We start from the raw sequence: 26,449 nt of genomic DNA on the forward strand, positions 1-26,449 counted from the left end.
AACTCTTGAACTTGAACTTGAACTTGAGTTTGACAAGGGCCAAATTGTGATGCCTAGAGGACTGGGTCAGAGCATCTCCAACACTGCAGCTCTTGTGGGCTGTTCCCTATAACTACAGATAAATAACAAGTTATAGATTCAAACAAAACATCAAATACAATAAAGTATTCATGTAACATAAAAAAATAAGAGAGTGAGCATGGAGAATAGATGAGTTTTAAGTTGGGTATTGAAGGTCTTAAGAGTAGGGGTGGTACGAAGAATAGGGGGCAGCTTATTCCCAGGCTTAGGGCCTATAACACTAAAAGCCCTACCACCACAGAGTTTTTACCTCGGTACGATAAGCAAACTACCATTGCTAGATCTGAGGGTCCGGGCAAAAACATATGGTTGTAATAACTCAGCAAGATATTGGGGAGTGGGTCTATGACAGACTTGAAACTGGATACTGGATTGGCCACAGGAAACCAGTGAAGTTGGGAAAGGATGGGTTACATGGGTAACAAGACACTGCATCTCGCTGCTATGCCTCGGATTTGCCTGCACCTCTCCTTCAAATAAAGAAATGAATGACGTCTGTTGCAGGTTTCCTCTTATTGTCACAGGCGCCCTGCGTACACATGCTTTAGACACCGGTCCGGTCACACTGATGGCATTCCCAATAGCATCTATCCAGTCACAGTGTCTCATTCTCCTTCTCAGGGAACCATGGTTACAGCTGTAACCTAAAATGTTCTGTGGTCAAAACCAGTTTTATTCCACCTTTGAGTCCTAGTTAAGGTATAATAATTTCTCTCTTTTTTTTTTTTTTTACTTGGGTGCCGTGTTTATATTGACGCGTCATGCAAGCACGATACCATGCAAACGTATGGAAGAGATACAAGCGTAACAGTCAAATGGCCTGGTAATGTTTACATTAAAGATGAAAGAAAAGTAGTGCAATGGAATATAAAAAAAACATCCTGCAATGTGGCATTTAATTGCCCCTCTCCACGCAGTTAAGGTTGCATTCGTTGCTATATTAACATGTAGGCTTCCATTCTGTTTTCTTTCCAAATTATCACTGGACCATAGACAAGTGAAAATGTTAGTCTAAAGGGAAAGTAATGTGAAGATCACCACTCTCCCCGTCTCCCTCTTTCATGTAGCAGGAGCTACGTCACTCAAATCGATCTCTATGGCAACGTTGCCCAGGCAAGCACACGCAGCACATGCACGAAGCACGTAAACAGATCAAGACTTCACACACAGGCAAACACGACTCGGGTAACGCACAAAAGCGCGTTCCTATAGTCTAGTAAAGTAGTGTAGTTACCGATATTTTAAGTGTAATACTTTACTTTACTTTGTTACTCAAAAAAGTAATATCGTTACTGTAATCCGTTACTTTGTAACTTGTTACCCCCGCACTGTTTGTATTGTACTAAAACATACTCAAGTACATTTTTAATACATTTAACTATTTTTCAGCTGGGATTCCTTAGCTGAGATCTTTCAATCAATTTGACACAGAGACACTGAGGATCTAGGATAAAGCCTAAATCCAACATATAGTGGTTCAGTGAAGGTTGTGTTGAATGTGTATAAGTGTGTGAGTGTGTGTGTGTCAGAGACGGTGTAGAAGGACAGAGTGCCGGCCGGCTGGCCGACCAGTCCAGATATGTTCCTACTCTTTTAGACTGAGATGGGACAGATACATCTGTGTTCTTATTATCATGCCAAGCCGTACAAACATTACCACTGTTAATCCAGAAAAGACACCAGGAATGTTCATTGAGTCCAAACAGACAATCAATCCCTTCTTTTCTACTGACTTTTTTGTATGTCACTGCTACATGACCATTCCCATTGAATTCAGTTTCCCAGTAACAGCGTCCAGTCAGACTCTCTTTACACATAAACTGCTCATAGTGCTCAAATCTCTCAGGATGTTCAGGATATGATCCTCTTTCACATGTGTTACCATTCTGTTCTGAGACATTAAGAGGGTTGTGTGTGCTGTGTTTGGATCCAGTGTGAGATCACAAAAATCTGAACAGAAAAATAAATATAAACCTTTGTTACAAAACATAGGAGTTCAACAAATGAACAAAAACTAAAAGCAGACTTACATTTTTGTAGTCCAGGTGTGATTCTGAAGGCTTCATTATGGTCCACGCTGAAAATAAAACAAAAACAAAGTTCTGTTTTTCTGATCTTATTTAGAATATTATGAACGGACTACATTTATAACGCAGTGTTTTTTAAGACAAGCTTCTGACTTTGTACTTGAATTCTCGCATTTGTGTCCGCAAATTGTGAGCAGAATGTTGTGACATCTGAACATTGTTTTATTCCATGTGATGTTAGTGCTAGTTTTATTTTTATTTAATTTTTTACAAATATGCATATCCATAGCAGTAAAATGACAAATAACAAACAATTACAACATTTGAATTACAAATACCAAGCCAAATTTCAGCCCAACACACTTAAGTCTTTTCAGTGCATAGTTTGGATCATTGAGTCTCTCAGAGAGCAGCTTGACTCCTGAATCTCCGGGGTGATTGTAGCTTAGATCCAGCTCCTTCAGGTGTGAAGCTGAACTCAGAGCTGAAGCCAGATAACAACACCCAATCTCTGTTACCATACAGCCAGATAATCTACAAAATAATGATTCATAATTAAACACCTGCACTGTGTTTGAAGCCTGTTTAAACACTTTTAAAAGCTTAAATTGTTTAGAATTCATTCAGATATTATTTCTGACTGTCATCATGTTTTTACCAATCATCCAACCCAACTATTTAATCTCAAATGCTGAAGAAATGATATTATATAAATGCTATATATAAATCAGAAGCATTAACAGTCTTGTGCCTGAAGATAACTGATCATCAAAGAGCCCTTAAACTATCTAGTTTTAATTTTGTCAGCTATTTTTTATATTTTTTATTTAAATTGCGCCTGTCCCAACTTTTTTTGAAATGTGTTGCAGGTCTGAATGACAGGAAAGGATGCATATTTACAAATGACATGACGTTGACCAGACAAAACATGAAATATTTTGTGTTCATACTGTCTGCAATGAAATACAAGTCAAAGTAAATTTAGAAATCACTACTTTCTTTTTTATTTGCGTTTTCCAAACTGTCCCAACTTTTTCTGATTTGGGGTTGTAAAAGAAAAGCTTTGATTGGGTATTTAAATGATTGAAATCTTGAAACTGCAAGCATGAACGCTGGAACTCAGTTTTTATTTTTAAACTACATTGTAATCTTGTCTTTTTTCGTCATCGACATTACATGTTATTATAGTTAAGGACGTTTGTGTCATATTGTCTTTGTCACATCTTAGTCATGTTAAAAAATGTTGTCAACAATCTCTTTTTTCGTTAACGAATTTAAAACTACAACTATCACAGCTATGTTCAAAAACAAATGTAATGATCATTCATAATTTTGCAGCTCTATTCTCACACACCGCAGTATCTCCAGATTACAGTTTGTACTCTTCAGTGCATCAGAGAGAATCTTTACTCCTGTGTCTTTCAGGTCATTGCTACTCAGGTCAAGCTCTTTAAGAGGAGAGTTTGATGACTGTAGAGCTGAGACCACAATTTCATAGCTGGGACTAGTGAGATTACAGTCAGCAAGACTGAAAGAGACAAAAAAAATGTTTTAAGTAAGTTTAGTGGACAGATTTTTACAAAACCACATGGAACGACATACAAAAACAGTTTCTCTCTACAGCTTAAAATTTCCCCTAATAGTAGCCTAAATGTTCACCTAGACCAGCTTGAATTGTTAGGTATTAATCAAACCTTTGGGGGTGTTAAAATTCATACATTTCCCTGATGTGCTGATTAAAAAACATTAAGATTGTCAAAGCCATGGGCCAGGGGGCCTTATCCATAACCAAAAGTAATTTTTCTTGTGCCATTTCCCAGAGAACTTACATTTGCCCTTGTTTTTACTGACCTTCTACTGTCTTTTTGGCATGAATAGAAACTAAATAAAAGCTTTTTACAAAGCCCTTTTTTATTTGATTAGCTTTTAAAGATATGTTCCCATACTAGAGGAAGGGATTGTATTGTATAGCAAGTCCATGGTAGGCCAAAGCCCTCATAATGCAGAAGGGTAGTTTTGAGCCAGGGTTGATGCAGGAACTGCACATGGAGATTGACCATGATTAAAGTCACAGCGCATAGCAGTTCTCAGCAGACCAGAAGCAGGCTGAGACAATCAAGAGCTTGCCCCCAACATGCTATCTGAGTCAATTGCAGGCTGCCTCTCTGCTTTCCTGACATGACGTCTCTGTTCCCTCCTTCCAGGAATGAGGGTTACATACATAACAGAGAGGTTGTGTTGACTTGAAGGGGGAGGATACTTATGTGAATACATCTTTTTTAGTTGTAGTGCATTTGTAACAGTATGTATCACTCTCCAAAATTTGTTCTTGGTGCATCTCTAGGGTGAATAGTTATATCAAATGCGCTGTTATGTTCTGTTGTTTATCTGGGCAAAGAGAGACATCTTGTGGTGATTCCTAACCTAGCATGTTGTTTACATTTACTAGCAGTCTCGCATCAGTTCAATGTCTCTCTGTGAATTAAGCGGTCTCATAAGTTTCTCTCTTGATTTAATTTGGCCAGAAAACACGTTTGCCTGTAAGTACAAAGTCATATAGTTATCTCATCATCTAGTAAGAATAATAGTAATAAGATCCTTTGTTTATTAAGTTGAGTTTGCTCTAAATTTGTATTTTGATCACATATGGTTAGCTTCATAATGTAAATTCCCATAGAAGTTAGCATTAAGCTGGCATATTTGTTTTTATATGTTTATCAGGTTAAATTTCAATATTATTCATAAACAACTTCTGTATTTGAATGGAATACTGAAATGTATTGTTCTTTGCAGTTTTAAAGTGCTTCCTGAGTAAAGTTTGGAAAGGATAAACAAGCTTCATTCTTTGTCTTGGGGAAACTGAACTACCTGCCGAGCTGATGTTAAAGGCTAGACTGTGCCATACGCACACAGAAGCAGGGGTAAAACATGCACATTTTAATTGCAATTACAATATGATCCAAAAAAATTACTTACAGAACTTTTCTGAAGTTGCTCACTGCTGGTATCAATCTTCTTCTACCCTCTTCTGATGTGTTGTATTTCTTGAGGTCCAACTCATCCAGCACCTCATCTGACATCTGAAGGATGCAGGTGATTGCTGAGCATTGAGCAGAAGACAGTTTCTTCTCTGATTGTTTGTCTGATTTCATAAACTCCTGGATCTCTCTGTACGGAGTCTGATCTTTCATCTCCAGCAGACAGAGAAACAGATTGATAGATCTTTCTGTGGGGAGGTCTTTCTCAGTCCTGATTCTGTCTTTAATGTACTGTAATGTTTTCCAGATGCTCTCTGCACTTTTCTCTCTCTGTGTGTTAGCAGTTCCTGTGTTAGGAAGAGTCTCTGATTGGACTCCAGTGAGATTCCCAGCAGGAATCGCAGGAAAAGATCCAGGTGTCCATTTTCATGATTCATTAGAAACAAACTCAGAACACAGTGGAGCTCATCCGGTCTTGAAGAGCTGAGAGGACCGGACACCCCTAGAGGGAGAGGCAGTGCTAAGGAGAAGATTACAGCCAGGTATGGGACCACGAAGGTCAGAAATGCAGGACTCAGGCAAAACCTAGGCGTAGGGATGGCTGACGCGAACCTGTCGTTTCGACGCTGTGTCGAGATCCCGAAGCGCAGATGTTTCGAAACACTGCTCCGAGCTGTGATTCGACACACCCATGTCACGTGACTACCGCTAAACGAAGCGCTGAAGTGTTTCATCAGGTGCGCCTGTCGAAACTGCTTTGATTAAAAGGGGCGGGAACAAACCACACAGTCACACATCTGAATGAACCTCATTCCCCACAGTTTAAAAGTGAAGATAATCCATCTTCACCTCATGGGTTTTGTGAGAGGAGAGAGATTGTGATAAAGCCTAAGTGAGATATATTGTGCATAGTAACACATTCACATAGGCTAACTTAGAATTATAAAATATATAGAATTATATAGATATATAGAAGATATATCCTAGATATATATCCATAGGTAATATATATTTCTATTTTATTCGTTTATTTAATAGACCAAGCATATTCATGAACATTGTTGTAGGCTATAAAAATTCACAATGTAAATATGCCAGAATTAGTAAAAATAACTATTTTTCGTCTGCAGTCCCTGCAGATAACATAAAAATAACAAAGACAGCCAACAATCATTCAACATCATTCACATTCACCTAAAAAATAAAATAAAAAATACACAAATGGCAAGACATTGTTCATTCACCTCTATACTACATTTAGATTTACAGTGTAAGTGTACATACTATTGATAAATGTATGACAGTTAAATATGAGTACCTCTGGTTTCAAGAAGCCACTGTTTTAAGAGAGTTTTAAAGATGTTGAATGTAGGACATTCTCTTATTGAAAGGGGCCCGTGTACCACCTCCACTGTCAAGTCTTTGAAAAAAGCCATGCAGTGGAGTGGGAGCAAGATTATGTAGCCTAATATTTTGTATACTAAACAAGTGTAGGCTACTTAGAACGTTTGCAATTATCAAAGCTTAAAAATGTATGCCTCTCTAAAATATTGCAATGATGAAATGACAATGCTTTTTTATCAAAAATCTCGTACTACATCTGGTGTGGGAGCATTTCCATTTGGAAACACTACATAAAGTGAGATGTGTGTATTGTATATTGACCCAGAATGCATGATCCATTAACTTAATTTTCAGTAATTTTTCCTCATTTGTGTGTATAGGCTACTTGATTATAAAATTATTTGAAAAAATAGTTTTTAATAATTTTTTCAAAGGCTGGAAATTATATGTAAAAAAAAAAAAAATCAATCAAGTCCTTCAACAGCAGAGCAATTCATATTTTTTTGAATAAAAATGTTATGTAACAAATAACACATTGTGGCTTTATTTCTTTTAATAATCTTAATTTTTCATGACAAAAAACTAAATTTATTTACAATGAGGAGGCTACAGGTTACAAAACCAAGTAGTTGTCAGACCGATGTTAAAAACGTTTTTTACATAGTAGATCACTTTCAGAGCAATACACGCAAGTGTCCACTAGATGGCGTCGTGGAGACGGGTGTCGGGTGTTGTTTCGAAGCTTCGGCACATTTGCTTCAACTGTTTCAGTGCTTCACGAAGCCTCGGTCTGCCCATCACTACCTAGGCGCAAGGCTGTAACAGACAATCAAGACAACTTCCAAACTTATCAGACATGAAAGAAGCAGCAGTCGTAACGCAAGACATGAAATAACGATCCAACAAGGGCCAGCAAGAACAAACACTAGATAAAGGGTAAGCACTCACACCAAAGTGGGAACAGGTGTCATCGCACGGCAGCGGAGCGCTGATTGCGATGACTAACAGGTGCAGGTAGAGAGAAGAGAACGAGCGAGAAAGAAACAGTATGTGTGTGACTGCGTGCGTGTGTGTGTGTGTGTGTGTGTGTGTGTGTGTGTGTGTGTGTGTGTGTGTGTGTGTGTGTGTGTGTGTGTGTGACAAATGAGAGTGAGAGAAGATAGAGAAAGAGATAGAACCTGAGACCTGACAGAAGCTTGCTTGAAATGGGCCGAACAAACAAACGATTTGTTGTGGTATCCGATTATAATAAACCTCAGCCGTGTGTCCTGAGAGCCGTTTTTGCTATCTTCGAGTGTCTTGTTTACCATCAGTAGATTCGGCTTGTTTGGACAGATGCAAATGTTGCTAGGCAACGTGGGGGAGAGGACGCTGGCGTTGTCTGTTCGCCGCTTCTCCACCCACAAATCATGTTACTGTATTATTAGATTTAGATTTTATTTTATTTTATTATGTTTGTGACTAGTCTAACAGTCAGAGCTACAATTGGGACTTATGCTGATTGCTGGCAGCCACTGAGAGGACGTTGTCGCCGTTTTCCACCGCTTCTCTGATGTTTATGTTTGAATTGCTGCGGTTGGTTCTGGTTTGGAGGACATTTGATGTTTCTCGCCGCGGCTGCTCACTGGTGGTCTCCCTCGGGCTTAAGCTGCATGGTGGCTGAAGTTTGCACCGGGCTAGCGTCATCCGGGCCAGCGTCATCGGCGTCCGGCATGATGTAGGGATGTTCCGCTTCTCGGCTGCGCCGCTGTTCCGTCCTGCATTGCGGCCGTGGAGCGGCTTGGACTTCTGCGCCGACCCCGGTGTGTCCACAGAAGTGCCCGGAGAGCTTTGTCTGCCTCCTGCATGGTGCTGCGGCGATCCCCACCGTCTGAATCGTCATGAAGACCCATCATCTCTGGTCTTCAGCTGTCATGCCTCGACGACATCATCAGGACACACTGCCGCTGGGGGAAATTTAAAACATGGAGTGGACCACAGTGTGCTGCGGAGCTAACAGAGACTTCCACCATCTCTGTTTCTGTTCACCATCAGCTCTGTTTCTGTTCACCATCAGCTCTGTTTCTGTTCTGTTTTTTGTGTTGGTTGATTGTTTGTAGTATTCTATATTTTTACATGTTATTCATTTTTTGTTATTTTTCCCCCCCTTTGTTGCACTTTGAGATTCTTCGGAATGAAAAGTGCATTATAAATAAAATCTATTATTATTATTATTATTATTAAATGTTGGGGGCGTGCATATAAATGATCCCCAACGCTTGCGTCACGGTTGGGTTTATGTTGAGAAGCACTTTATTTTCCGTGGTGTTTTTGATTTACGAGATTTACATAAGAAGTAGGAGGCAATGGTGTTTGAGACTCACAGTATGTGATGTCCATCTACTGAACTCTCATTATTTCACTATGGCAAGGTTAGTTACATTTTTCATTCTAGGGCACCTTTAATATAACTCTGATTGTGTTCGTCTGAAAGAAGAATGTCATACACCTAGGATGACTTGAGGGTGAGTAAACCATGGGCTCTGTGTTTGTTAAAGAATGAAGCATGACTGCCCCCTACTGATCATGCCTTGTCTGTGCCGCAGAATGAAGAGAGAAATCACAGGATCCCTTTACCTTTCACACATCCTTTCCATATTCACAAAAGTACCACTGATGTAAACGGTGTGTGTCTCTGATGAGAAGGGTCTACGGCTGGAAGAGATGAGGAGAGACGGGTCAGTGTGACAGACAGAAAATCACTTTCCCAGCCTCTGTCTATATCACTCACAGGCTGGTTTTAATCTCAACAGTATTTACATCATTCTTGAAGTGATAGCGCGCTGAAGGCTGTTGGACATAGTGGTGTATTAGAGGTAAAGAATTATATAAATACTGCTGGGTTTCACACACGCTCGTATCGTGTCTTAAGACATCAATGTGTCGTCACGAGCCACAGGGTTTAATATGGATTCGTATGTCTGTGTTTTTTACTCTCATAGTTCTCATACTCTCATGTGTTACCCATTCACATGCATTATATGACTGGCACACTGCAATGGTTTAGTTAAAAATCTTCATTTGTGTTCTACTGAAGAAACAAACACACCTACATGTTGGATGCACTGGGGGTCAGCAGATAAACATCACATTTTCATTTTTGGGTGAACTAACCCTTTAAAATGCCTTAAAGATTAATTTTTTACTACTTAAAGGACAACTCCGGGGAATTTTTAAGTTTATCTTGATCGGCTGTGTTGTGTCTGTGTAAGTTAGTCAAGTGTTCGCTGCACATTTTCACAATTCGGAAAAGCACAAACGCAAAAAATTTCTTCTTCACTCGCGAGCCCGATCGGATCATCACTTTAGTGAAGTCCGGTCACGAACGAATCATTCTTTTTAACCAGTTCTTTTTAGTGAACCGGGCGAACCAGTTCACCAAATCGGACTGAATTGTTCTAAACAGTTTGCGTCTCAAATCAGCGCTTATCACACAAGTTACTTTAGTTACTCACTTTCTGACATGAGTGACAGTCCCTCCGTATAGAAATAAACTAATGTCTTGAATTATATGTTGTAACTCCAACCGTTCACTGAACTGAGTCATGTTTTGCTGAGAGATCTGATGAACTCAAGAGCCGCTGATACTGAGCATGAGCGAGTAACTGAATGAGCAGCGGTCGGATCAGCAGGACAGAATCGAAAACCGTTTCTCTCGGACACGTTCAATACTGAGGACCAACGAGCCGGTGAGCAGAGCCTCTTCATAAACACGACGCTCTTCCCAACTGGACTATTTGCCTTTTTTCCGGCTACAACGGCGTTCCCACGGGACTTCAGCGCGAGATACAGCTATCCGGCTAAAACAGGAGAATTTAAACAAGGGCTAAGTGTCTAAACGCATCTCATTGTCATGTAAGGGCCCTGTTCATGTTGGACAGACATTTTAATTGGTTTTTGTGTCTGTTAAGAGGCACAAAGACACCCTTTACGTCTATGCCCCCAGAGCTGCCGTTTTAGCTGAGGGGGGCTCTGGACATTAACTGTAATAACTCCGCGTTGCAAGCACCAATCCGGTTCGGGTTTTTTTTCTATAGACTGTACTCACAAAGATATAACGATCAAGATCAACTTAAACATTCGCCGGAGTTGTCCTTTAAGGGTCAGATCAACCAGGTTAATATTTGATTTTGTAAATATGTTTAGAATATTTTTAGAAAGGCAAACATAAATAGTGATGAAAGCCAAAATATTAGATGCCATATATTTACGGAGTAATCCACTGTTCTGTCGAGAGGGTCAAAATGACAATTTTCAGATTTAGAGCTAAATTACAGGGGGGTTAAAATGACTTTAGATTAGAACGACGGCAGCATCATTATTTTATTTTCACCCAGAGACTGGTAGATCTATTAGTGAAATCTGTTGACTTTTTCAATCTGTATTGCATTATATACTGACGATGACAGTTCAAAAATGGGGAAAAAGCACTTCTTGTAACTCAAGAAGTATTAAAGATATCTCCTTTTAGATTCTGGTTCTTCACAAATTTTCATTTTGGCATGTTCCTCTTAAAGGCACAAAAAAAAGGCCCTCGACGGTTCAGTCCCAGAGATATGGAGATCTTAATGCGGCTCAAGGAGTAAACTGGTAAAGTTTAATGGTTGAAAACCAAATGGTGGTCAATTGGCACACAGCTAATATTTTTTATATTTAAGGAATTTATATTTATATTCAATATCTGAAGAACAAATAATGTTGAAACTAGAAATATATATATATATGTGTGTGTGTGTGTGTGTGTGTGTGTGTGTGTGTGTGTGTATATATATATAGACGTATTTTGGTGGTTTTCCTTCTCTTTCTCTCCCCCCCCCTTTTATTGTTCTCAGCTGTCATTTATTCTTAGGTTCGTGATTGGTTGGTTTGCCCATCAATCATCATTTGTCCAAGAGAGATCCCTCCCAAGGAACCAATCAGAACTCATCTCACCTGTATAAAGACCTGGAAACAACTGGAGGAAGAGAGAGGCGTGTTTTCTTTCGTTTGTTTTGACAATTTGTAACTACTTTCCCCGATTGATAGTTTGGTTTTGAAACTTTGTTTTGAAAGACATTGTTTTGGTTACAACTTTACGTTTTAACCTTTGACTTGTTTGTGACTTGTTCACACTGCTCATTTCGGACCCTGAGCAATGGGATAGTTTCAGCATGTCACGTGACCTACATAATACAACACGTAGTATTTGAAATTGTTTATACACACCAGGTAAGGAGCGGTTGCCACCTTCTGTATTTATGTTTGTTAGTCAGTGTAGCTTAGTTGGTTTAGGTGTTTATTTATGTCTTTATTTTTAAGATAGTTAAGTAGCCTACTTCAATTGATAAGTTAGCTGGTTTTTGTTTTGTTGATTTCTTTGCTTTAGCACCGCTCATAGTCCCACGCTTTTTGTTCTGTCTTTTTGTTTTACTATTTTGTATATATATATTCTGTAAATATTCTTTTCTATGATCACTATATTACTTTGTAAATCAATCGGGTGTTTGTTGGTTTATTTATGGTTTTTGAAATTACTAAAAGAGTCAAAAGTTTAAATCTGCCTCTGCCTGATTCATATTGTCATACATTTATCAGTAACTGAACCCATTCTATTTTCATTTTATTTTACTTTAATACATGTTACCAACCCTATTACTCCTAGACATATCTTTTTTTTTAGGGAGACGTAACATAATTGGGGGCTCGTCGTTTGTTACTGTAAATAAAACTGTGTGATTATTTGATTAATGGCAGAGACTCAGTATGGTTGGCTGAGGTTAACTCTTATTGCATTTGTCCACTAGAGCATGATAACGCGATTTGTGGTAATATTAAGCTTCCTGATGGCATTTAATTTGAAGTGTTTCATTGATAATCCCACATTAGAGTTGCTTGAAACTTGTAGAAAGGATGAGTTGTTAACAATAGCTGACCACTTTCAGATTTCTATTTCGAAACAATCACTAAAAAGGCAAATTAAAGCTGAAGTGATAGATCGGCTGTACGAATTGGAAATTTTGACTAGGCCTGATTTGGATGGAAAGGCCGATCCTTTTGGCGAGGGGCAAGATGTGCATGAAGTAGGTAAAGAGGAGGTAGAGACAGTTGCGATGGAGGCGGAGGCCACTGTCGGGGCTGCTGGTTTACCACCCTTTGAGCCTTTTTCACCAGGTACCCCCAGTACAAGAGGGGATTTACAGACAAAGGTGCGAATAGCACGTATCGAGGTGGAAGCACGAGCACAAGCCCGCCAAGCAGAGCTGGATCTGCGTCTACAAATCCGCAGGCTTGAAATTGAAGCCGACAAAGAGGTAAAGCTTCGTAAATTGGAGATTGAAGCGGCCCAGGTTACTCCAGTCTCCTCTGTGCGGCAGAACTTCTCGTCGGTGAGTGAAAATTCGGCTTATTCTGGTTCTACCACATTTGATGTGGGCAGGCATATTGCTTTAGTTCCGAATTTTAGAGAATCTGAAGTGGATAGTTATTTTAACGCTTTTGAGAGAATCGCAACTTCCTTGGGTTGGCCAAAGGATGTTTGGTCATTACTCTTACAATGCAAGTTAGTTGGTAAAGCATTGGAGGTATACTCTACCCTGTCATTGGAAGATGGTCTTAAGTATGACGTAGTTAAATCGACCATACTTAGATCATATGAATTAGTACCAGAGGCTTACAGGCAACATTTTCGAAATCGCAAGAAAACCGCTACTCAAACTTTTGTTGAATTTGCACGAGAGAAAGGAATTCTCTTTGATAAATGGTGCATTTCTAGTAAGGCTGATGATTTTAATTCACTTAGAGAACTTTTGTTACTGGAGGAGTTTAAGCAATGTCTTCCTGAGCGGATGGTGCTGTATCTTAATGAACAGAAGGCGACGACTCTTTCGCAGGCTGCTGTGTTGGCAGATGAGTTTGTGCTCACGCATAAAAACGTTTTTCATGTAGCAAACACTGAAAGGGGTTATCTGACGAAGTCTTCAGTCAATAGTCAAATGCCTAAGCAGACTAGTGAGAAGTCTAAAGAGACTCGTGACTGTTTTTACTGTCATAAGACAGGCCACGTGATCGCCGACTGTTTATCGCTGAAGCGTAAACAGAACTTTCCAAAGAAAGAGGTTGCTTTCGTAAACTCTGTTAATTCTTGCTTGCTTTCTGAACAGGGAGCTGAAATGCCAGATCCTACATATTTACCTTTCCTTATAAAAGGGTTTGTTTCGTTAACAGGTAAAAAGGAGGACCAAGTGGAGGTTCAGATGCTGCGTGACACGGGAGCTGCGCAGTCCTTTGTATGTGCTGACGTGTTACCTTTTTCAGGTCTGTCGTCAGTAGGTTCTAGCAGACTAGTGCAGAGTTTCAGTATGGAGATTATGAAGGTACCTGTACATCGTATCCATCTTCAGTCTAACTTGGTAACTGATTTTGTGGAGGTAGGAGTACGTCCAGCATTGCCTGTGAAAGGGGTGTCTTTCATTTTAGGCAACGATTTAGCTGGAGGGAGGGTGATACCTTCACTGGAGGTGATGGATGATCCATTGGTTCACATTAAGACAGATGAGCTATCTCAGAAATATCCGAGTGCTTTTCCTGCATGCGTTGTCACACGTGCCCAATCTAAGAAGGACAATGATCTAGGTTTATCTGACTCTTTCTTCTGTGCAGATTTGGACACTAAGGAGGTTGTGGAAACTGAGTTTCGTGGCAGTGACCAGGTGACGGATGTTGTAGTGAGTGATTCTTTGTCATTTACTCGTGAAGAGCTCATCGAGGCTCAGAAAAATGATTCCTCATTAGAGAAGTGCTTCAGATTGACAGACAATGAGAACTTGGACAACGTTGCATTCTTGGTAAAAGATGGTTTACTTATGCGAAAGTGGCGTAAAAGTAATACCTTAGAAGACGAGTGGAATGTAGTCTATCAGGTAGTAGTTCCCACTGTTTTTCGTCAACAAGTTTTGTCGTTGGCACATGATCATTTGTTGTCAGGTCATTTAGGTGTTACCAAGACCTATAACCGTGTCCTGCAACATTTTTTTTGGTATGGGCTTAAGCGTGATGTGATTCAGTATTGTAAGACCTGTCATGTGTGTCAGTACGCAGGAAAACCTAACCAGGTGATACCACCAGCTCCGTTAATTCCAATCCCTGTGTTGGGGGAACCTTTTGAACATGTGATAGTGGACTGTGTAGGGCCATTACCAAAGTCAAAATCCGGTAATCAATTTCTGCTTACAATCATGTGTACTGCTACTAGGTATCCAGAGGCTATTCCTCTACGTAAGATTACAGCCAAGGTAGTTGTTAAAGCTTTAACTAAGTTTTTCTCAACTTTCGGGTTGCCAAGGGTTGTACAAACTGACCAAGGCACTAATTTTTTATCCAAGTTGTGCTCACAAGTTTTTAAGTCACTAGGCATCACACACCGTACATCTAGTGCATATCATCCCCAAAGCCAGGGAATGTTGGAACGGTTTCACCAGACCCTAAAAGCGATGTTAAGGAAGTATTGCTTAGAGACAAGAAATGAGTGGGATGAAGGGGTTCCATTGCTTTTATTTTCAATTCGAGAAACTGTACAGGAATCTCTCAAGTTCAGTCCATCAGAGTTGGTTTTCGGTCATACGGTGAGGGGACCTTTGAAGGCTCTGAAAGAGAGACTGTTAGGTATTGAGAATAGCGAGAAAACAAATGTGCTAGATTACGTAAGCAAGTTCCGTGAGCGACTACAGAAAGCGAGTACTCTAGCTCGAGAATCCTTGTCTAAAGTTCAGGAGGAAATGAAAGTTCGTTATGACAAACATGCTGTGTCTAGATCTTTTTCAGTGGGAGATCAGGTATTGGTCTTGCTTCCCATCCCTGGATCTGCATTGTCGGCACGATTTTCTGGACCTTACGAAATCCTAGAAAAAAAGGGTGAAACTGATTATGTGGTGAGAACTCCTGACCGGAAACGTCAGAAACGAGTATGTCATGTTAATATGCTAAAAGCCTATTATACTAGAGGTGACTCTGATAAAAAATGTCTTGCCACACAGGATGGAAGTCCTGCTGTCTCTCCAGTAGGTGTTGCGTGCGAGGCGAATCCAGTGGTTGAGCGTTCTGATGTTGATCTGGATGGAGTATTAGAGGCTGGTACACCGTTATTATCAGCTAGGCTACCAAACTCTGAAACACTTGCAGCTTTACCGAAATTTTTAGCACATCTCAAGGCACATGAAAGGCAGGATGTAATTGAGCTCCTTGACAAATTTCACTCTGTTTTGGGTGACGTGCCTACACTTACACATGTGCTGCAACACGACATTCAGTTAAGTAAGACACAACCAATTAAACAACACCCTTATAGGGTTAATGCTGCTAAAAGGGCTATTATGAAACAGGAGACCCAGTACTTGTTAGAGAAAGGATTGGCCAGGCCTAGCATTAGTCCCTGGAGTTCTCCCTGTCTCTTGGTACAGAAGTCTGATGGAACTAAGCGTTTTTGTACCGATTATCGTCGGGTGAATGATATAACTATTCCAGACTGTTTTCCATTGCCCAGGATGGAGGATTGCGTGGATAGCATAGGTTCGGCAAGGTTTGTGAGCAAACTTGATTTACTTAAAGGATATTGGCAGGTTCCATTGACACCAAGAGCTTCAGAGATCTCCGCTTTCGTAACACCAGATTGCTTTCTGCAATACAACGTTATGGCATTTGGGTTGCGAAACGCCGCTGCTACATTTCAAAGGTTGGTTCATATAGTACTTGCCGATGTTCCTAACTGTCACGCATATCTCGATGATGTGATCGTCTTTTCACAAAGCTGGTCTGAGCACATAATGCTGTTAGAAACTGTGTTTAAGCGTTTAGAGAAGGCATCTTTAACGCTTAATCTAGCCAAGTGTGAGATCGGAAAGGCTACAGTGACCTACTTAGGTAAACGGGTAGGGGAGGGCGAAGTGCGTCCTTTGTCAGCTAAAGTTTCGGCTATTAGTGAATTTCCTGTGCCAAATACCAGACGTGAGTTGCGTCGGTTTTTAGGTATGGCCGGATATTATCGGTGTTTTTGCCGGAATTTTTCTTCAGTTGCTACTCCCTTAACTGCTCTACTTAGTCCTTCTACATCATTTGTGTGGTCACCGGAGTGTCAGAACGCTTTTAACAACATCAAAGCTTTATGTAGTGAACCTGTGTTGTCTGCCCCAGATTTTTCCACACCGTTCAAGCTGGAAGTGGATGCCAGCGAGGTGGGAGCAGGTGCAGTGTTGTTGCAGGAGGGTACCGATGGAATCAATCATCCTGTTTGCTACTTCTCGAAGAAGTTTAATAAACATCAACGTAACTATTCTACTATTGAGAAAGAGGCTCTAGCATTATTGTTAGCACTTCAACACTTTGACGTGTACGTTGGTTCTACTTTTCTTCCTGTAACCGTGTATACTGACCATAATCCGCTGACTTTTCTTCTACGCATGTACAACCAGAGGTTAATGAGGTGGTCTCTCATTGTTCAAAATTATAACCTGGAAATAAAGTATAAGAGAGGTGTGGATAATGTGGTGGCAGATGCTTTATCCCGAGTTTAAACGAGTGTGAGCTCTTTTGTAAGCGTTTGTTCTTTTGTCAAATTCTATTCGTATAGAAGTTTGTTCTTAAGGTGGTGGGTGTTACGTCTGCGACGTATTTTGGTGGTTTTCCTTCTCTTTCTCTCCCCCCCCCCCCTTTTATTGTTCTCAGCTGTCATTTATTCTTAGGTTCGTGATTGGTTGGTTTGCCCATCAATCATCATTTGTCCAAGAGAGATCCCTCCCAAGGAACCAATCAGAACTCATCTCACCTGTATAAAGACCTGGAAACAACTGGAGGAAGAGAGAGGCGTGTTTTCTTTCGTTTGTTTTGACAATTTGTAACTACTTTCCCCGATTGATAGTTTGGTTTTGAAACTTTGTTTTGAAAGACATTGTTTTGGTTACAACTTTACGTTTTAACCTTTGACTTGTTTGTGACTTGTTCACACTGCTCATTTCGGACCCTGAGCGATGGGATAGTTTCAGCATGTCACGTGACCTACATAATACAACACGTAGTATTTGAAATTGTTTATACACACCAGGTAAGGAGCGGTTGCCACCTTCTGTATTTATGTTTGTTAGTCAGTGTAGCTTAGTTGGTTTAGGTGTTTATTTATGTCTTTATTTTTAAGATAGTTAAGTAGCCTACTTCAATTGATAAGTTAGCTGGTTTTTGTTTTGTTGATTTCTTTGCTTTAGCACCGCTCATAGTCCCACGCTTTTTGTTCTGTCTTTTTGTTTTACTATTTTGTATATATATATTCTGTAAATATTCTTTTCTATGATCACTATATTACTTTGTAAATCAATCGGGTGTTTGTTGGTTTATTTATGGTTTTTGAAATTACTAAAAGAGTCAAAAGTTTAAATCTGCCTCTGCCTGATTCATATTGTCATACATTTATCAGTAACTGAACCCATTCTATTTTCATTTTATTTTACTTTAATACATGTTACCAACCCTATTACTCCTAGACATATCTTTTTTTTTAGGGAGACGTAACTATATATATATATATATATATATATATATATATATATTATATATATATATATATATATACAATTGCATACAACATAACCTGTCTTGAGTGCCATATTGTTTTTCCAGAGTTTGAATGTCTATAACTTTAAAAGGTATTAAAGATATCTCAATATGATTTTGGAATCTGGTTCTTAAACTTTTCTTTTAAAATATCTATTTTCAAAGCCATATACATATCCCTCAGGTACAGGGAAATAAATAAATGTGCGCTCAGACAGGTTATATTGCATGCAACTGTTTTGAGAGAGTGCAGCAATATACATTTCTAGTTTCAACATTATTTGTTCTTCAGAGATTCCTTTTAAATATAAAAAATATAATCTGTGTGCAAATTGACCCACATTTGGTTTTCAACCACTAAACTTAAGCCGCATTAAGATCTCCATATCTCTGGGAGACTGGGACTGAACCGATTTAAAGGCAAAGAGGTACAGTAACAGAGTTGACGCAAGATATATGGACACAATTATTTTTAAACACTTTAATATTGTAGAATTAGGAAAATTACTATTTAGGGCTTTTATAGATAAAATAAATAAAATATTACCCCCCAAAAAATCTAATGATTACACAATGATACATGATGGAAGAAATACATTAATTCAGAAAAGAAGAAATCATGATTTACAGCTATTTAAGACACTTTTCTTTTTTCTTTTTTTTACATAAAATAATATATTGTTTTTAACATCTTATGATCCATGACAATGAGTAACAATAATTAAAAATATAACCCTTTGAAAACAGCTGAATAAATAATGACGTTGGACACCAAATGTATCTGCAATTATAGAATCCCCCACCAGTATTTTTCTAAATTCAAATGTTATTCTTTGAATTTTTCAATCTGTAAAATGGTGGTTATGAATAATGATGGAATTAATAATAATTTTATAATTATTTGTTGATTAGCCCTAGAAAGCCTCCTATTTTCTTCTTCCAGAAGTATTGGGGTTCATTTGTTGTAGACATATTCATTATATTCATTCACATTATTGATTTTGCCACGGTGAACAGGCGGAGAGTAACAGTTGCTGACCAATCTGAAGGTCAATGGACTGCCGCTAGGGGGCAGATCAAATGTGACGATCGGACCCAAATGTCAGAGTTAGTGGAAAGGTGGCTTAAAGGTGCACTATGCAACTTTCCGTCCACTGGAGGGCACCTCAAAACAAAGGCGTAGTTTGATGATGCAAAGTTTGAGCGCAGTGTCTTGGGTCATGTGGTCTTCACCTCACAGCCGGTGGAAAATAGGACTCGGGCAGAAATCACGTTCATGGATGCGGTTATTAACGTTACTGTAGTGTGAAGCAGAGCAGGAGCGAGTGTTGTGGAGCTGAGCACGGCTGCTGGAGGGATTGTTAAACAAACACACGCCTTGCGAGTACCGGGACTTTTATTATGACAGGACGGGACACAGTCGCCGGGCGCCTGCACTATTTCCTTATTGATTATATGGTAATGCAGCTCTGTTTATCATATTAGATACATTTAAGTGTGTTTAAAATTATGTTATGATGTTACTCTGTGCGTTTGTTAGCTCGGCGCTGCTGTGTCATGTTCACACAGCTAAGAGTAAAGCACTTCTGCAGAATAAAACCGAGGTTAACGCAGATATGACGCGATTGACAGGCGGCTCGCTCAAATGCTATGCTGAAACGTCCCGGTCCTTAGTTAAAATAGCAATTTTCTCACAATTTACAAATAGTTGGAAACATTTGGGATAATGTAAGTACTCACTTACTTACAATACACTTCCTGCTTCGCTACTGTTCGGACGCTCTTGCTTACTGCTCCGTGCTTTGCTCTATCGCTTCTGTATTTTATCTCATAACTTCTTCTATCATTTAGCTTGACTTTAATGATAAAACTTGACACTCTGGAGACTGGTTTACTACAAAAAAGTGAACATTTCATCCGACCAGCCTCTCACTGCCATCAGCTTACATTCCGGAAGGGAAAACACAGCTGCCTACAATCGAAAGGATAAGAAAATGCCTCTTTTAGTTCAAGAATCTACTTGCTGCACAAACTGCCACAGACTTTCACAACGGATTGCAGTTCTTGAAACAAATTTATTCGCGGAACCACCAAACCGGACGAATAACACAGCAGAGCTTCATCACCAACATCCTCTGCACACAGCCGGTGAGTCCCATAAATTTAGTGCTACTCAACAGATAGAGAAACAAGAAACTGATCAACACACTAATCAATGGCACAAACAGGGGGCAAGACCCAAACGCACTCGAGCCGTAAAATTGTCACGAGCTTCATATATTGCTGCAGCAGCATGCTCTACTCCAGACACAAGGATTGCAAACACTAGTTTCCTACCACCATCTACAGTCCCTGACAAAAGTCTTGTCGCTTTTCTTTTTTCTGGAAATACCTGATATTAACCTGACTTTTAATTAATTCATTGGTGTTAGAAATAGCTCATATGAAAAGCTAAAACCCTCCCAAATGATGTTTAATGCACTGAAATAAATAATTTTCATAGAAAAAATATTTATCATTTAATCAAGACAGAAAGGTCAAATTTTGGCAAGACAAAAGTTTTGTCGCCTATACAGAAATTGAACAAATTTACTGCAAATACAAAAATATGTCAGCAAATTAAGTTGTGGTGCTGTGAGATCCAAATTTAATATCTTGTATGACTTCCATGAGCTTGAAGGACTGCATCCATGCGGTTTGGCAAGGATTCATACAATTTATTGATGAAGTCATCAGGAATAGCTAAGAAAGCAGTCTTGCATGCCTCCCAGAGTTCATCAATATTCTTTGGTTTCGTCTTCCATGCGTCCTCTTTCATCCTACCCCACATATGCTCAATGATGTTCATGTCTGGTGACTGGGCTGGCCAATCCTGGAGCATCTTGATCTTCTTCGCCTTGAGGAACTTTGATGTGGAGATGGAAGTATGCGATGGAGCACCGTCCTGCTGCAGAATTTGGCCTCTTTAATGGTTGGGAATATAAGAGGTAGCTAAGATTTCTTGGTATTTTAGACTATTGATGTTGCCTTCCACCCTGCAGATCTCTCGCACACCCCCATACTGGATGTAACCCCAGACCATGATTTTTCCGCCACCAAACTTCACTGTTTTCTGGGTGAATCTCGGATCCATTCTGGCTCCAGTAGGTCTCCTGCAATATTTGCGGCGACTGTGGTGTAATTCAACAGAAGATTCATCTGAAAAATCCACCTTCTGCCACTTTTCCAGCGTCCATCCTTTTAGCTGGCTGTGGGCCTTGGCAAACGCCACACGGTTTTTCAATTGTCTTTTGTTTAGTGCTGGCTTCTGGGCACTGATTCGACCATGGAGGCCATTTCGAGACAGAATCCGACAAACTGTTCTGGTTGACACAGGGACTTCAGGTGACCAGGTCTCGTGGAGCTCTGCTGCAGTGGAAAATGGGCTGGCCTTGGATTTTCGAGCCAACAAACGGTCCTCTCGAGCAGTTGTCTTGTGGGGTCTGCCTGACCTGGGCTTGTCAAAAACGTCTCCAGTCTCTTCAAATCTTTTTTTTATCCTCTGTACTTGACGCTGAGACACATTGAAGGTGTCTGCCACATCAGCAGTGGATCTGGTCTTCAGCTTCTTGATAATCAAAACTTTAGTCTCAGGGTGAATCTTAGGCATGTTTGCAGAGGTCTAGTTTTAGTCGATGTGAAGGTCTAGCGTACAGGGGTTCTTTTTATACACACTTGAGACCTAATTGATCCATTATTGGTCACAGGTAAAGCTCATATGACAAGGTGACAACACTTATGTCTTTGCAAAAATTGACTCAATGAGCTTTACCAAGCTGTGAATATTAGAATACTTTTTGAAAGTTTAGTTTTTCACTGAAACATTATCACAAAAGATGGTGGGATTAAAATGAGCCATTTCTTTAAAAAAAATCTTGATTAGAAATATATTTCAGCGGCACTTTAGGTCAATTTGTACACAAGCGACAAGACTTTTGTCAGGGACTGTATACATCTTGAAAACAGATTTGAAGTATTAATGAATGAGGGTGATGAATCCCCAAACGTGATGAATGTGATCAAACACAGATTAAATCTGCCCACAGCTAACACTAATGGCTAACAGGCGCTCAAGTTCGAGCAGACAGCGGCGCTCAGCTCAGAGAGCAGCCGAGCCAAGGACTCTGATAGTGGGTGACTCTACAGTCAGAAACATTCGCAGCAGAGATACAACTACATGCTGCCTTCCACAAGCAACCATTTCTGATGTAAACAGGGAAATTCAGAACATTCTGATAAAACATAAGACTGCAAATCGACTTATCATTCATGTAGGGAAGAACAAAATTTAAAGAGAGCAGTCAGAACTCATTAAAAGGGATTTCAATGAACTTTTTGAAATACTTAGCAAACTGAAAGTTCAGCCATTCATCAGTGGACCACTGCCAGCCAGAGGAGCAAACAGATTCTCACGGTTGCTTGGGCTTAATAAATGGCTGCAAAAAACCTGCATGATGAAGGGAGTGAATTTCATTGGTTACTTCAATCTCTTCTGGAGTCAGAGACAATTGTTTACATCAAATGGCCACCATCCAAACAAACTTGGTGAAAGAGTGTTAAAGGACAATATTTAATTTTCCCTTCATCATCCTTCAACTGTGTGTTCTAACCCACTCAACCTGATACAGAGTATGGATGACCACAGGACTTCATTTCAGCAGCTGAATGGACATATGGCTGACACATCCCACAAGGACAATGATAAGACCATGCCGCCACAACAACAATTGCTCATGGACACACTCCCAGCTGAGCCCTGCCCACAGAGCTCACCACAGACTGACTGTGATGGATTAGAACTGCTCCAAGATTCAGCACCCAAGGATGATTTTCTGGAAAATGGACAGGGAAGCCAGGACATCATACTTCAGCTTCCGATAACACCAGAGCAACAGCCCCTCTCACCAGACATGTCATTCCTCTCCCCAGCATCCCAGCATCTGAGCTTCTCAGAGAAAATGGAGGACTTGGTTCATGCTGGAATAAGACTATCACATTTGATTGCTGTGAGCCCCCAAATATCGACCAAAAATCGTTGAGCCCCACAACCACCAAAGCCTGTGGGCCCAGCTCGCCCTCGCCCTCCTTCTGTGAGATTTCTTCGGTCACAACGCCAGGGCCCACACCCTCCTTCATCTGTTGTGGGTGAACCAAAAACAACTGATTCCAGCTCTCAGTGATGTGTTTTGGGTCCCCGCTATGATAACAGTAACTTTATCAAATGTTTACAAAACAAGTGGGAACCCAGTGTGCCTGCCTCTTTATCTATCCCAGTTCTGTTACGTGAAAGAAAGTCTAAGGCCTTGTCAGGCCATTTAACAAACCAATATAATCTGCTGCCTGTCACTTGTCAAAATAGGAATGATGTGGAGGAAAAAATGATTACTGTTAAGTTAGCTCTTTTAAACATCCATTCACTTAAGAACAAATCATTTCTAGTCAGCGACTTAATAACCACAAACAACCTTGATTTTTTTGCTTCTAAATGAAACGTGGCTAGAAGAAAACTGTAGTGCAACAGTCCTCAATGAAGCAGCCCCTTGGTGTTGGTGCTCTTTTTAAAGATGTCTATCAATGTAAGCAAGTATCATTTGGTGACTATTTGTCTCTAGAATATCTGGGTATTGTGTTAAAAGGTGCTCCACGCATCCTGCTTATCATTGTTTAAAGGCCTCTGTTACGGCCTACAGTGTTTTCCACCAGGTGGCGTTGTTCCGTGTTCTGGAGTGAGCGCCAGAAACAGGTGCGGTGCATTACCGGTGATTGCGCTTGAGTCAAGAGACTGCGAGTACAAAAGGGAATGGCGGAGTTGATCTTTTCCTCTTCAGTTCCAGATTGTTTTCTTTTCTTTATTTTTTTTCTTCAGTTCTTGTATTATTATTTAGACTTATTTTCTATTAAATATTTATTTGTTAAATTGAGTTCCATGTGTGGCCTCCCCTTTTCTTATGTTGCTTCACCTTGAGCCGGGTGGACGTAACACCTCCGAAATACTCTGCAGGCTTTACTGAGGAATTTACAGAACTGTTATCAACAATTTCCTCCGAGTTTGACTAATTTGCTATTGCTGGGGATTTTAACATTCACATAGACAATACTGAATCCAGTACAACAAAAGAGCTCACGACTGTTCTTAATACTTTTGATTTGACACCGCATGTAAATGGACCCACACACAATCGTGGACACACTCTAGATTTACTTATCAGTAAGGGTCTAAACATTTCATCAATTGTTATTAAGGATGTGGCACTGTCTGATCATTTCTGAATTTTCTTTGATATATCATTCTCTCCTGCCATTGAAGCTAGATCTGTCTTTGTCAAAAAGAGATGCTTAAATGAGAACACTCATGTGCTGTTTATGAAGGCTTTATCTCTAACACCAAGCATATCTGCAGACTCTGTTGATTTTCTCCTTGACTCGTTTAACTCAAAAGTAAAGAGTGTAATTGATGATATTGCTCCTCTTAAAGTCAGGAAAAAGAGTGGCAAACAAAAGGCACCTTGGAGAAACTCAACAGCAGTTCAAATAATGACAAGACAATGCAGAAAATCTGAACGAAAGTGGAGGAAGACAAAACTTGTAGAAAAGAACACCGAGAACGCACTTAAGTATTTATTTATTTCTCTATCCTCTTTCTCCTTCTCTCTTTTCTCACAATGTGCTTTCAATACATACCCACTATCGCTAACCCTCGCTCCACTTTCAGACGCAGACGGCAGCGCAACACTGCTAATCTGAGTCCTATTCCTTCCTCTACTAATATTCCTCCCTCCTTTTCTCTGGGTCTATGGAATTGTCAGTCAGCTGTAAACAAAGCTAACTTCATTCCAGCCTTTGCCACTCATTCCAATCTGAATATTTTGGCCTTGACTGAGACCTGGATCCGTCCAGAAGACTCAGCAACTCCTGCTGCTCTCTCTAACAATTTCTCTTTCTCACACACCCCTCGCCACACTGGCAGAGGTGGAGGCACAGGTTTCCTTATCACAAACAATTGGAAATACTCAACCCACACCTCTCTCTGTAATAACAACTCATTTGAATACCATGCTATTACAGTTACAGCTCCTGCTAAAATCCATCTTGTAGTCATTTACCGCCCTCCATGTCAATTGGGCACCTTTGTTGAGGAACTAGATGTGCTGCTATCCTCATTCCCTGAGGACGGCAGCCCACTTGTAATCCTTGGTGATTTCAACATCCACCTGGACAAACCGTATGCTACAGATTTTCACTCCCTTCTATCCTCATTCGATCTCAAACTTCTTACTACCTCACACACACACAAATCTGGCAACCAACTTGACCTTATCTACATACGCAACTGCACTACAGAAAACACTTTGGTCAAACCCTTACACTTCTCTGATCATTACTTCATCACATTTAATCTACATCTCACTACTCATACGCTTCAACCTCCTCTACCAGTTTCAGACGAAACCTGCGTTCTCTTTCTCCCTCTCACCTCTCCTCCGTTGTGTCATCCTCTCTTCCGTCACCCACACAATTCTCCTCTATGGATGTCAACACTGCAACAGACACTTTATGTTCCACTTTAACCTCTTGTCTAGATACTATCTGCCCTCTGTCTTCTAGGCCAGCTCGCGCTACTCCCTCTAACCCTTGGTTATCTGATGTTCTTTGTGAACACCGGACCAAACTTAGGGCAGCAGAGAGAAAATGGCGCAAATCAAACGACCCATCTGACCTGAGTAAGTACCAATCTCTACTCATTTCCTTCTCACAGGACGTCCATACAGCTAAATCCTCATATTTCCACAACAAAATCAACAGCACCTCAGACTCACGCACACTTTTCAGAATTTTCACCTCTCTCCTCTGTCCCCCTCCACCACCTTCCACTACCTCTCTTTCTGCAGACGATCTTGCCAATTTTTTCACACAAAAAACCACACTCATCAGCAGTCAGTTCACACCTCCACACACACACACTTTTGAATCAGCCACATCCACAGCCAAACATCTTCTCTCCTCCTTCTCTACACTCACTAACGCCGCATTCACATGGGGCGTAGGCGTTAACGCTTGACGGAGGGCGTGGCTGAAGCTGGGTGCTGACGCGATCGTCATAGTGATAACAGCCAATCACATTAACTTGCTGCTTGGACCAAAACACAACACAAAAAAGCGCCTTTTTTGGTTGTATGTGCGAGTGTGATTGCCCGTGTAGTTGTTGTCAGCGCACTGCACAGGTGCACGAAGCTGTTAAGTACATTAAATCCTGAAAAAGCGCCGACAGCGGGAAGAATATCACGTAGTGGTCCAGGAGCTGCGTCTGGATTTTTAACGGTCTATGGTCTGGATGGTTCACGGAGCAGTAATGAACGCAATTGGCTA

General features: G+C 40.3%; 1 protein-coding gene across 2 annotated transcripts; it reads right to left on the bottom strand.

Annotated features, from left to right (window-relative positions):
• Positions 1-893: 893 nt before the first annotated feature.
• On the bottom strand, positions 894-5,402 carry LOC137039629 (ribonuclease inhibitor-like). Of its 2 annotated transcripts, XM_067414924.1 has the most exons (4): positions 5,085-5,402; positions 3,463-3,636; positions 2,112-2,158; positions 894-2,031 (listed from the first exon to the last, which is right to left on the bottom strand). In XM_067414924.1, exons 1-4 carry the CDS (start codon positions 5,297-5,299, stop codon positions 1,880-1,882), a joined length of 588 nt encoding a protein of 195 aa, XP_067271025.1. In that variant the 5' UTR covers positions 5,300-5,402; the 3' UTR covers positions 894-1,879. The 2 variants fall into 2 exon arrangements, 1 of the variants encoding a protein (XP_067271025.1); XR_010897733.1 differs by lacking the exons at positions 3,463-3,636; positions 5,085-5,402 and adding an exon at positions 2,472-2,604.
• Positions 5,403-26,449: the final 21,047 nt, after the last annotated feature.

The sequence above is a fragment of the Pseudorasbora parva genome, chromosome 14 (genome assembly GCF_024679245.1).
Source record: "Pseudorasbora parva isolate DD20220531a chromosome 14, ASM2467924v1, whole genome shotgun sequence".
NCBI classification, from domain to species: Eukaryota; Metazoa; Chordata; class Actinopteri; order Cypriniformes; family Gobionidae; genus Pseudorasbora; species Pseudorasbora parva.

Bases quoted from the DNA above. Each gene is read 5' to 3' on its own strand.
- LOC137039629 (XM_067414924.1), bottom strand. From the start codon at position 5,299: ATGAAAGATCAGACTCCGTACAGAGAGATCCAGGAGTTTATGAAATCA. The intron at 2,159-3,462 runs GTGTGTGAGAAT...TTTTATTTTCAG, and splicing joins TGTAATCTGGAGATACTGCG to CGTGGACCATAATGAAGCCT. The intron at 2,032-2,111 runs GTAAGTCTGCTT...TTTTCTGTTCAG, and splicing joins CACACCTGGACTACAAAAAT to ATTTTTGTGATCTCACACTG.